General features: G+C 44.6%; 1 protein-coding gene across 6 annotated transcripts in view; it reads right to left on the bottom strand.

The window, feature by feature from the left end:
• The window catches only part of USP9X (ubiquitin specific peptidase 9 X-linked), a 197839-nt gene that overhangs the window by 29421 nt on the left and 155380 nt on the right, over window positions 1–13038 (bottom strand). For all 6 annotated transcript variants that reach the window (XM_056558938.1, XM_056558943.1, XM_056558942.1 and 3 more), the window contains 4 exons: window positions 7853–8026; window positions 7586–7727; window positions 5524–6274; window positions 2799–2922 (listed from right to left, as the gene is read on the bottom strand). In XM_056558938.1, coding sequence (XP_056414913.1) covers window positions 2799–2922; window positions 5524–6274; window positions 7586–7727; window positions 7853–8026 — 1191 coding nt within the window. The remainder of the gene's footprint in view (window positions 1–2798; window positions 2923–5523; window positions 6275–7585; window positions 7728–7852; window positions 8027–13038) is intronic.

Here is a 13038-nt window from a genome sequence, read left to right as displayed (position 1 = left end):
CATTTTGGAAACTACACCCCCCACGGAACGTAACAAGGGGTATAGTGAGCCTGAACACCACACAGGTGTTTGACGAATTTTCATTAAATTTGGATGGGCAAACGAAAAAAAAAAATGTTTTCACTAAAATGCTGGTGTTACCCTAAATTTTTCATTTTTACAAGGGAAAATAGGAAAAAAGCCCCCAAAAATTGTAACCCAATTTCCTCTGAGTACCCCATATGTGGATGTAAAGTGCTCGGCGGGCGCACTGCAATGCTCAGAATTGAAGGAGCGCCATTGGGATTTTGAAGAGAAAATGTGTCCGGAATTGAAGCCCCCATAGCGCCGGAACCCCCCCCCCCCCCCACACACGTGACCCCATTTTGCAAACTATACCCCTCGTATAATGTAATAAGGGGTACAATGAGCATTTACGCCCCACATGTGTCTGACAGACTTTTGGAACAGTGGTCCGTGAAAATGAAACATTTTTCATTTGCACAGTCCACTGTTCCAAAGATCTGTCAAACGCCAGTGGGGTGTAAATACTCACTGCACCCCTTATTAAATTCTGTGAGGGGTGTAGTTTCCAAAATGGGGTCACATGTGGGGGGTCCACTGTTCTGGCACCACGGGGGGCTTCGTAAACGCACATGGCCCCTGACTACCATTCCAAACGAATTCGCTTTCCAAAAGCTCAATGGCGCTTCTCCACTTCTGAGCACTGTATTTCGCCCGCAGATCATTTTACGTCCTAACATAGGGTATTTCCATACTCAGAAGAGATGGGGTTACAAATTTTGGGGGGCATTCTCTTCCATACCCCTTTGTAAAAATGGTAAATTTGGGGAAGAAACTGTACTTAAGTGAAAAAAAAAATATTTTTCATTTACACATCTGATTTTAACGAAAAGTCGTCAAACACCTGCGCGGTGTTAAGGCTCACTGGACCCCTTGATATGTGCCTTGAGGGGTGTAGTTTCCAAGATGGTATGCCATGTGGGGTTTTCTGATGTTCTGGCACCATAGGGACTTCCTAAATGTGACATGCCCCCCAAAAACCATTTCAGAAAAATTCACTCTCCAAAATCCCATTGTCGCTCCTTCCCTTCTGAGCGCCCTACTGCGCCCGCCGAACACTTGACATACACATATGAGGTATTTCCTTACTCGAGAGAAATTGGGTTACAAATTTTATGAGGCTTTTTCTCCTATTACCACTTGTAAAAATTCAAAAACTGGGTCTACAAGAACATGCAAGTGTAAAAAATAAAGATTTTGAATTTTCTCCTTCACTTTGCTGCTATTCGTGTTTAACACCTAAAGGGTTAACAAACTTACTGAATGTCATTTTGGATACTTTGAGGAGTGCAGTTTTTAGGGTGCGTTCACACTACGGAATTCTCGCGGCTGCATTCCGCGGGCGGAAATTCCGCCTGGCGGCCGCCACCTAGGTTGCTTCGGCGCTAGGGCCGCGGGGCACTGAGCCAACACCATTGACGGCTATGGTCCACTCGCGGATTCCGCACAAAGAATGAACATGTTCTTTCTTTGCGCGGAACACTTTCAGCGGCGGAAATGTCCGCCGTTGAAATTCCGCAGTGTGAACGGGTCTTGCGGAAACCCGTTCACACTAATGTTAAAGTTCACACCGCGGAATTGAGCCCGCGGAATTCCGCCTGGAAATTCTGTAGTGTAAACGTACCCTAATTGGGTCATTTATGGGGTATTTCTAATATGAAGACCCTTCAAATCCACTTCAAACCTGAACTGGTCCCTGAAAAATTCAGATTTTGAAAGTTTTGTGAAAAATTGGAAAATTGCTGCTGAACTTTGAAGCCCTCTGATGTCTTCCAAAAGTAAAAACATGTCAACTTTATGATGCAAATATAAAGTAGACATATTGTATTTGTGAATCAATATAGAATTTATTTGGAATGTCTATTTTCCTTACAAGCAGAGCGCTTCAAAGTTAGAAAATTGCTAAAGTTTCAAATTTTTCATCAAATTTTGGAATTTTTCACCAAGAAATGATGCAAGTATCCACAAAATTATACCACTACCATAAAGTAAAATATGTCATGAAAAAACAATCTCTGAATCAAATTTATAAGTAAAAGCATCCCAGAGTTATTAATGCTTAAAGTGACAGTGGTCAGATTTGCAAAAAATGCTCCCGTCCTTAGGGTCATAATGGGCTCCATCCCCCAAAGGGTTAAAATAAAATAAAAATAAAAACATTTTTAAAAATTCCACCGGAGTACTCTAAGATTGGTTGGGCTTTAGTGATGAGACCCCTCCCCTCAAATATAGACTAGTGATGTGCACAGGAGCATGCTTCACTCAAAGTAAATCTGTCAGCTCTCTATGGCCAAGATTTATAAAAACTGAGAAAAAGTGGAGTGATTTTCCCACAACCACCAAACACAGCTCGTTAGCTGAGCTGATTGGTTGCTGTGGGAAAATCACTTATTTTTTTTCTCTATTGCAGATTGATAAATCTCACTATATCATGCTTTGAGATGAAGTGTTATGAAGGCTGCGCTGAGCTGTAGGATGCATGCCTCCTCCCTTCCCCACCCCTCAGTGGTCAGGCCCCTCCGCAAACACAACTAACCTAACCTGTGGATAGGAGAAAGATGCCCATTGTGGCTAATCCAATTTAAGTGTAAAAACAGTATTAAAACTACATCAAAATTGTAGGAGGAGAGAGTCGTTATCCTATAGATCTACAAAACATGCAGTGTCATCTACAGCCTCTGGTATACTTTACATCTGAGTTACAAAGGGTTAACAGAAAAAAAATAATGTTTTACCAGTCACTGGCAGGCCCACGAACAACTTTCTTTGTATGGAATCCTGTAGTGAACAAGAATTTAGCAGCAAGCTGTATACTAATCATTGTTATTTCTTCTGGCTCAGGCATCAAATGTTCTTGCCCTGAAAATATACACACATAAAATGCACAATATATGGAAATAAACCTGCAAATATACAAGTCATATAAAATTCAAGAAGGAAACCCCCCAAACTGAATGCACCACAATACATTTAACCCCTAGAGGACTCATGGTGTAAATGTAAGTCATGGTGCCTGGGACTAAGCACACTATGCTGCACATTTACATCATGAACAGAAAAAGAATGCAGGAGCATGCATGGCAGGTGCTGGCTTTTATTAGCAGCCGGGACATCGCCCCTGATATCGGCCATTAACCCCTTAGCTTCCGTGATCAATGCATATCACAGCAACAAAAGCAGTTGTGGCCCTTGTGGGACTAATTGGACTACCAGCAGTGTGTTTAAGGGGGGTTCGTTGAGTCAAGATGGCGGCTGAGGCTCTGCTCACCTGCTCCAGGAATCCTATTGAATGAACATAAACAGAGGTACAATCGCACCACACAACTGCAAATCACCACAGGAAGCGCTATACTTCGTTCAGTGATAGATGCTCAGTGAGTGCACAAAAACAGACATGCAGGACACTTTCTTCAAAATAATCCATGGCATTCAGGGACTTAAAGGAAATCTGTCATCAATATCACCAGCACTAACATGTCATACAGGCCGGTAGTGCGGGTGATACTGATCAAAATGACACGGCATCCTGAACAGTCACTCCGTTCCGCTATAAATGATCTTTCTGTATATGCAAATTAGTTGCTTGGGGTGTGGGTGGAGCTACGAACCTTTCTCTGGGCACTGAAGTCTTTTTCACTGGGTGGCCTGTGCCCAGCTCCTCCATATTCATAATCCCCCCTCCCTCCCTGCTCACTCGGCCTGTTACTGTACTGCGTATGCACCGCTTCCTGGGTATACCCGGAAATGGCATTCAGCTCAGCTTCATTTCCACGGCCATCTTGGACCGTGTGTCCTCAGTGTCCAGTTATCTTCCGGCGAAGATGACGTCACAGTGCTCGGAGCAGGGTTCTTAACACCACCTGCACCCCAAGAAACTAATTTGCATATACTGAAGTGAGGAGTGACTGTTCAGGACGCCGTAAATATCTTTTTGATCAGTATCACCCGCATTACAGGCCTGTATGCCAGGTTAATGCGGATAATACTGAATATTGTATTTCTATAATGCAAATATAATCTGTAGTTTACTGGTCAATAGCAGGATATCATGGGGGGGATTAATCAAAACACTGACGAGCGCTAATTTCGCATCATTTGTTGCTCTGTCTGTATTTTTCACACTAAATATCTTACTCTATTTTTCATGGGGGCAGCATTCTTGCTTGCTCTGCAAACAGCATTTCAGAGATACATTTAAAATATTCTCAATTTTTTATGCTAAGCTCTGTAGATGATTATGCGGGCAGCCATTTTGCCATTTATGCTCTTCTTATTTAGAGATGTGTGTTAACATCAGACCCACTGTGAACACATACATAAAGCATCATGACACTGATCCTCAAGTTCCTTACTAAGCAGCCAGAAAACTACAGTCACAACAAATAAGTGTCTGGATTGCGACATGAATTAAAGGGGTACTCCATTGGAAAAAACATTTTCTTTTAAATCAACTGATTCCAGAAAGTTAAATAGATTTGTAAATCACTTCTATTAAAAAATCCCAATCCTTCAAGTACTTATCAGCTGCTGTTTAATACACCAGAAGTTTTTTCTTTTTAAATGTCCTTTCTGTCTGACCACAGTGCTCTCTGCTGACATCTCTGTCCATGTCAGGAACTGTCCAGAGCAGTACAGGTTTGCTATGGGCATTGCTCCTACTTTGCACAGTTCCTAAAATGGACAGAGGTATCAGCAGAGAGCAGTGGTGGTCAGGCAGAAAGGAAATTCCAAAAGAAAAGAACTTTCTCTGTATTATACAGCAGCTGATAAGTACTAGAAGGATTGGAATTTTTTAACAGAAGTAATTTACAAATCTCTAACTTTCTGGCACCAGTTGATTTAAAAGAAAATGTTTTCCAGTAGAGTACCCCTTTAACACATTTATATATATCAAGCCCAGATACTAGCAAAAAGTTATAGAGAAACCATTAAAGTCAATATCCTAAAGCGTGGTATGTATTCCCCAGGGGGTTGTCCTATAACCGCAAGTTATCCCTTACCCTCAGGACAGGGGTAACTATCTGATCACGGTTTTTATACAGTTTTTTTATAGTTTCCATAGAGGACTCTTAAATGCAGCCTTTAGACTGCGAACACATTCAATGGTATGCCATAGAATAGCATTGATCAGTGTTATAAGCGCTCTAGTTATACAGCCTGTTGATGCTGTATTATCAAAGTAACAAGCAGACAGCATGTAGGAGGGTAAGAAATCTCTGTCCGCCATCTCACCTGATTGGAACCCCAGTACAAGTATTTTAGAAATTTTAACTGGTGCATTCGAATCTGAAAGGTTAATGCTGTAAACCGATGATCATGCAAATAAGCCCAGCAATAGTGATGGTTGCTAGCAGCAGTTACTCATTGGCTATAAAGAAATTTTGCTTATTGCACTAAAGGGATTATATTGTTATGTTAAAGCACACAATCTTTGTAAGGTTAAAAAATAAATAAACTTACCTGGAGGAGGGTTCAGGTAGACACTGTTACAGGTTAGTAATTTCTTTATAAATTGGAAATATTCTAAGCTGAACTGCATTCGGTTGTGCATGAATTGCACGTTTTGCTTGCGTACGCTGCGCTCAATAGCTGATGGCATCTTGATCTGATGGGGCTTTGAGGTGATTGTTAATTCATTAATATATTTGATCAGTTCATTGTCCTTGTCTAGAGTGTCCATACGTTCATAAAAAAGAATATAGGCATTCCACCACCTCTTCTGACGTCTGTAAGACATTCTTTTCATCATGTGATCAAACACTTCCCCCATGTATTCACCCCCAAAGCACTGATTTTTCATTTCCTCATCATCGTCCATTTTGCATTCTGTTACATCTCCATCATCAAACTTGTACCAGCGGTTCTTTTCTCCATCTCCGCCATTTCTTTGAATGATGTAAGAATAGTAGTGCCCTCCACTGGCCTGCCCGCTGTGCACCAACACCCCTACCAACCTATATTTGGTACTTCCAGCAGGCTCATTTTCAGTTTGTTCATTAGGGATGACTTGATTCTCAGGGTTTACATCATCTCCCTCCAGTTTTGCTACACCAGCCACTGTGTATGGTTCCATATCTAATTCACGTGGAAACTCAAAATAGTCATTGAATTTAATTGCACATTCCCTTTCCCAATCATAGTCAAAGCGTTTTAGCTGAATGGCCAAAACGGGAGGCAGCTTCTTTATTAGCAAACGCTTCACTGTATCAACCTGTAAAAGAACATTTGTTAGACATTCATCTCTAACATTCCTCTGGCACAAGTGCTTCTGTAACTGTATTAAAGAAGAGGTTGTCTTAAACCTATAAATGCTCATTTTTGTCTGCGTGATACTCAAACTAAGATCTGAGGCATATATTTACATAGAAGTATACCTTAGTTCTAAACAGATGCATAACAGCCAATACTGGTAAGTGATGAGAATATTAAAAATCCTGCATCTGTAAGCATCCTGTAACACAATAGGCCACTCTATGTAATAAACTTTTATACCATAGAAAACTAGAGACACAAAATGACCATTTAAAATAAAATACAATCTTTATTTAGGAAACAATTAAAATAGTTTGCAAATATAACAAAACTGATTGATCTATATATCAATAAATCATATATAAAAATTTGTGTTTGGTGAAAGAATCCACAACACTGGATAAAGTGCACACAGGAGAAAGGAGCTATGCAGTTTAACATATATAGTGTACACTAGTGGGAATGCACAATGCTGTAATTGTCCAGCTATGGCTATTTCCAAGCTCTACAGGGGTAACACATTTAATACTCCCTAATCTGGACAAGCGCAAAGATATTTAAGCCAAATCTATTATCCCACGTCTCTTCATAAACAGTTCTTACCCATTTCAAAAAACGCCACGGCACCCCTCCGACCTCAATGCACATTTCGGTTCTCTCAAGAGGCTGTGCTTATCGCTAAAACCAGCGGGTTTTTATATCCCATCAATTTTATATATGAGAAATATGTTTGTTACATTTGCAAATGATTTTAAATAGGTTACCTAAATACAAATTTATTTAACAGTCATTTTGTCTCTTGTTTTTTATATATTTACATAGACATGCCCTAATTGTAAGGATGAGCTGCCTGTAGACTAAATATACAGGGCATCCAAAGAATCCCAGTAAAGAACATGCTAAATGTAGCTACAGAAATTCATTAAACTAGACATCCAGATATTTTGGCTTTTGGACCAGATTACAAGAGGGGGGGGGGGGGAAGAGGGGAGGCGGATATAGAACGAATTATGACAATAAAAAATGGTAATGGAACGGGTAAATCGTTTTCTTGCAGCGAATGTAGGATTGTTACTGAATGCCCTATTGGGGCATATGGAGGTTGCAGGGGAATGGTTAATGGCTGGAAACCAGACTATGAGGCTGGATAATAAAATTATTTCCCTGCAAAGAAGCTTAGGACAGACATTTTTCTCATCAATAAACATGTTATGTTTTTCTGGAAAAGTTAAGAAATCTTTACATAAACAATTTTACATACAAAATTTACCTTTTTGTTACATTTTTCACAGTGATAAGCATTTGCACCTTCCAGCAAATCACCTTTGACATATTGTTCCATGGAGTCAAGCAGGTTTTGGTGATTTCTAATATCTACATTCAGGGTTGTAAAAGATTCTTCACATTCGTACCTAAAAAATTGTTGGCAGATTAAGATATTAAAGGCATGAAGACAGTGGAATCTAAACGTATACAGTTCTAGAACAAAGTAGGGCCATGTTCACATTTGCATTCACTTCCATGTTTGGAAACTTACCTATGAGGACATCCTTGGCAAATTTTTTGATCAGCAAAGGAACCTCCTAAGACTTTACTTAACATAGTTGGGTGACCTAATGCCTTTAAAGCTTCATCTAAACTGTCAACAAGAGAATTAAAAAATTCTAAAGCATCATGCTGTTCTCGAAGGTTAACTGGTTCTCCCCAAAGCCTAAGAAGAAAAATAAATATAGGATTATTTTCCAATTAACAATACATTGAAAAGTTGTATAAGCAAATTACAATTAGGTGCCCTCAGGTTCTAAGTAGTACACACTCCACAGCTTAGGAGATTGATTTATTTCTGTCATTAGTAAACAGAGCAAGGATGATGGTCATCATAAGACACGTCCAATATATTAGATTACATTTTAGGCAACTTAATTGAACTTAAAAGTTAACTTCACTTTTCAATACAGTTAGGGATGTGACATCCAAACCAAATTTACACTAACAAACTTGTGATATATGTGTGGCCATTATTGTTCATGTGAAGAGATTTTTTAGGCGTATATGGTAAGAGTGCACAAAAAAGGAGATATTTACTATACTTACTGTAAAATCTTTTCTCGAAGGATTCATTGGGGGACACAGACCTTGGGTATATGCTGATGTCTCTAGGAGGCTTGACACTATGGTAACCAAAAAGTCGGCTCCTCCCAGCAGGATATACCCGCCTCCAGGCCACTGAGCTAATCAGTTTTAGTCCAAGAGCAATAGGAGGAGACCGACAGGTCAAAAGGAAAAAAAAATGGACTGTCCAAGAACCAGAAGAGAAATTAACTGAACACTCCCTCGGACAGATAACCGAATAGGAACGCCAGAAAAGGGTGGGAGCTGTGTCCCCCAATGGATCCTTCGCGAAAGAGATTTTACGGTAAGTATAAAAAAAAAAATCTCCTTTTCTCTATCGGCTCCATTGGGGGACACAGATCTTTGGACGTACCAAAGCCGTCCCTTGGGTGGGCAGAGAAAAAAGATCAGGCAGTCGGCTGTACCACCACCACCGCCTGCAACACTTTACGGCCCAGACTAGCATCAGTCGATGCGAAAGTATGAACCTGGTAGAACCTCGAGAAAGTGTGCAAAGATGACCAGGTGGCCGCTATACAGATCTGCGAGGCCGAGGCCTTGTTTCGCAGAGCCCAGGATGCCCCCACAGAACGGGTGGAATGTGCCAAAACCCTGAAGGGTGGATCTTCCCCTTGCAGCGGTAAGCTTCCAAAATAGCAGATCGGATCCACCAAGAAATAGTGGCCTTGGAAGCAGGCTGTCCCTTTCGACGACCTTCCGTAAGGACGAAAAAGGAATCGCACTGACGAAAGGAAGAGGTGACAGAAAGATAGGTCCGAACCGCCCGTACCACATCCAGATTGTGGAGTAAGCGCTCCCTGGGATGAGAAGGAGCGGGACAAAAGGACGATGTCCTCGTTGAGATGAAAAGCCGAAACGACCTTAGGTAAGAAGGACGGATCTGGCCGGAAAACAACCTTGTCCTGATGAACTATCAGAAAAGGAGGACAGGAGACAGCTGCCAGTTCAGATACTCTCCTAATGGAAGTAATGGCTATAAGAAAAGCCACCTTCCAGGATAAGAGACGAAGGGGAACCTCCCTGAGAGGTTCAAAAGGTGCATCTTGGAGAGCGCCTAGAACTAAGTTCAAATCCCAAGGGGGAGAAGGGGATCGGTAAGGAGGGCCACAAGTGCCACGCCTTAAAGGAAGGTCCGGACATGCGAATTGGAAGCAAGAGGACGCTGAAAGAGAATAGAAAGGGCCAAAACCTGACCCTTAAGGGAGCTGAGAGCCAGCCCGTGTTCCAACCCCGACTGCAAAAAGGAGAGGAGACAGGGAACAGAAAAAGTAACCGGAGAAAAGGTCTGAGTTTCACACCTACGAAAGTAAGACCGCCAGGTACGGTGATAAATTTCCGCAGAGGAGGGCTTGCGAGCCCTGATCATGGTGCGAATTACCTGGGAAGAGAAACCGCGGGCCCTTAGAACCGCGGTCTCAACCGCCACGCCGTTAAATGCAGCGACTAAATTGGGGTGGCAAAGGGGACCCTGTGACAGTAGGTCTGGACGAAGTGGAAGACTGAACGGAACGTCGTCCAGGAGCCAGACCACGTCGGCGTACCATGCCCTTCGGGGCCAGTCTGGAGCCACCAGAATGGAGGAGACTCCTTCCGCCTTGAGCTTCCTCAGGACCCTGTGAAGAAGGGGGAGGGGAGGGAACAGATAGGGCAGGACAAAGCCGACCACGGATTTACTAAGGCATCCACGGCTAGAGCCAGGGGGGTCCCTGGATTTCGACACAAACGTAGGAATTTTCCGGTTGTGTCGAGACGCGAAGAGATCCACGTCCGGGGTGCCCCAGAGGTCGCAGATCTGTGCGAACACCTCCGGAAGAAGAGACCACTCTCCGGCGTCGGCTGAGAACCGACTGAGGAAATCCGCTTCCCAGTTGAGCACTCCCGGAATGTGAATCGTCGAAATGGCCGGAACTTCATGTTCCGCCCAGAGGAGGATCTGTCACCTCGGACATGGCTGCTGAGCTGCGAGTGCCGCCCTGCCGATTGATGAGCGCCACAGCCGTGGCGTTGTCTAACTGGACACGGACAGGGTGGCCCTGAAGCAGGGACTCCCAATGATTCAGACAAAGCTATATCGCCCTCAGTTCCAGAATGTTTATGGAAAGAAGGGCTTCTTGGGGAGACCAGAGGCCTTGAACCGTCTGATCCTTGAAAACACCCCCCCAGCCCGACAGACTGGAATCTGTCGTGACCACTTGCCAGTGGAGGGGAAGGAACGATCGCCCCTGAAGAAGAAGGGGGGAGCGGAGCCACCAGAGCATAGACAGACAGGTCCGAAGGAGGAGAACAATCTTGCGATCGAGAGAGAGAGAAGACCTGTCCCACCGGGCAAGAATCGCCAGTTGAAGAGGACGGTAATGAAACTGCGCAAAGGGTACGGCTGCCACCATCCGACCCAGGACTTCCATGCAAGTACGGATGGTGACCGGGGATGGTATCCGGAGGGAGCGGACTCCAGGCAAGAGAGCCAGACGTTTGTCCGGCGGAAGGCGAATCCGAGCAGAGGCAGAGTCGAATTGAAGCCCCAAGAAGACCAGAGACTGGGTGGGGGAGAGGACAGACTTGTCTCGGTTGACCATCCACCTGAAGCGACATAAGGTCTGAAGAGTGAGGCTCACATTCTCCAGAGCCTGGGCTTTGGTGGAAGCCTTGATGAGAAGGCATCCAAGTAAGGTATCACTAATACCCCTCTTGACCATAAAAGAGCTATCACAAGCGCCAGGATCTTGGGAACCGCAAAGCGGAGGTACCGCTGGTGGCCGGGAAAAATTGGAACGTGGAGGTAGGCATCCTTGATGTCCACCGAGGAAAGAAACTCCCCTTGATCCATAGACACCACCACCGAACGGAGAGATTCCATTCGGAAATGGCGGATCAGAAGATGTTGGCTGAGACGTTTGAGATCCAAGATTGGCCGAACAGAACCGCTTTTCTTGGAGACCACGAAAAGATTGGAATAGAAACCCCGAAAACATTCCCTTGAAGGAATCGGGACAATGACACCCTGGATAAGAAGGGACTGAAGAGCCTCCCGAAATTCCTTCGCTGGACTGAATAAAACGATTCCTCGGAAGGGAGGCAAATTCTATCCGGTATCCGTTTGACACCACGTCCCTGACCCAGGAGTCCTGAATGTGCATGGTCCAAACGTCTCGAAAGAGCAAGAGGCGATCTCCCACCCAAGAAAAAACTGTGGGTGCGGTTTCCCAGAACGGTTGGTGTCCGACTTCCAAGAGGGACGCGCCTTGAAAAAGGGAACCTTCTTGTCACGCGAAGGCGCCTGGCTGGACCCTTTAGAGGGGCCAGAAGTCCGAAAGGAAGACTACTTTCTGCAGAAAGAAGTGCTAGACTTGTTTTGAGGTAATAAAGAACTCTTGCCACCTGTCGCCTCAGAGATAATCTCATCCAGGCGCTTGCCGAAAAGTCGGGAATCGGCAAAAGGAATCTCGGTGAGAGACTTCTTGGATGCAGCATCCACGTTCCATGCTTTAAGCCTTATGGAACGACCGAGAGCCACTAGGTTACCGGTGGCAAAGGCAGGATAGCGAGCTGATTGCAAGGAAGCAGAACACAAAGTCTCCAGCTTTGGAACATTGGAGGGCCAGAGCAGACAGTTCTTACGGGGGACATCCCAAAAGAATGCCCTAACTGAGTTGGGAATACCAAACTGAAAGGGCCTTTGACACCCAGGTGGAGGCGAAGGCAGGAAGCAGGGAGGAACCCACTGCTTCAAAGGCATACTTCGCTAAAGACTCAACCTTCTTGTCTGCTGGATCCTTGAAGGCAGCTGAAACCGCCAGCGGCAGAGTAGTAGCTTTAGAGAGGCGGGAAACGGGAGGATCCACCGACGGAGAGGAAGTCAACTTAGAGACTAGGTCCTTGGCGAAAGGATATCGCGCTTGAACTTTCTTCAGTCCCTGAAACTTCTTGTCAGGGTGCTTACAGGCAGACTCTAGAATGGCATCAAATTCAGCGTGAGAGCTGAACACTTTGGGTGCCGTCCGAAGTTCCTGGGTCCTCTAGGTTAAAGGGGTCTCTTATGTCCATAACCAATGAGTTCACCATGTCAGATACCGAATTGGAAACCTCGTCCGCCAGTTTTCCAGGAGAGTACGAACGAGTGGAGGCAGCCCTAGAAGAGGGAGACTCCGACAGGGTACGTGGCTCTGGGGAGCCAGAGCGGTGACCACGGGAACGTCATCTGGAGGAATGATGCGTGTAGCCTGAAGAAGCGGCAGGGCGAGACCTGCGAGGGGAGAGTCTGTGTCTACCAGAAAACTCAAGGGATGAGTCAGAGGAGACACCCCTAGTACACTTATGTGAAGCATAGTGAGAAGGGGAACAGGTCCTTCTAGAGGGCCGGTGAAGGGTAGACCTCTCCAAGGCAGTCACCACAGAACGGGAGACCTGGGCCAAGTCAGATACAGACTGTGAGAGGAAGGAAACCTAGGCTGGAGGGATGGCCAAACCCACCGGGTCTGAAAGAGCATCTGGGTTAGAAATAGCAGGAGGGTCTGGGGGAGCAGTGGAACAGGCAGAACAAGTGGGTTCAGCAGAACCTAGCATTTTTGCAGAGCAGATTTTACAAGCGTA

Source organism: Hyla sarda, chromosome 2 (assembly GCF_029499605.1).
Source record: "Hyla sarda isolate aHylSar1 chromosome 2, aHylSar1.hap1, whole genome shotgun sequence".
Lineage (NCBI taxonomy): Eukaryota > Metazoa > Chordata > Amphibia > Anura > Hylidae > Hyla > Hyla sarda.
This window is presented reverse-complemented; position numbering and strand designations above follow the sequence as displayed.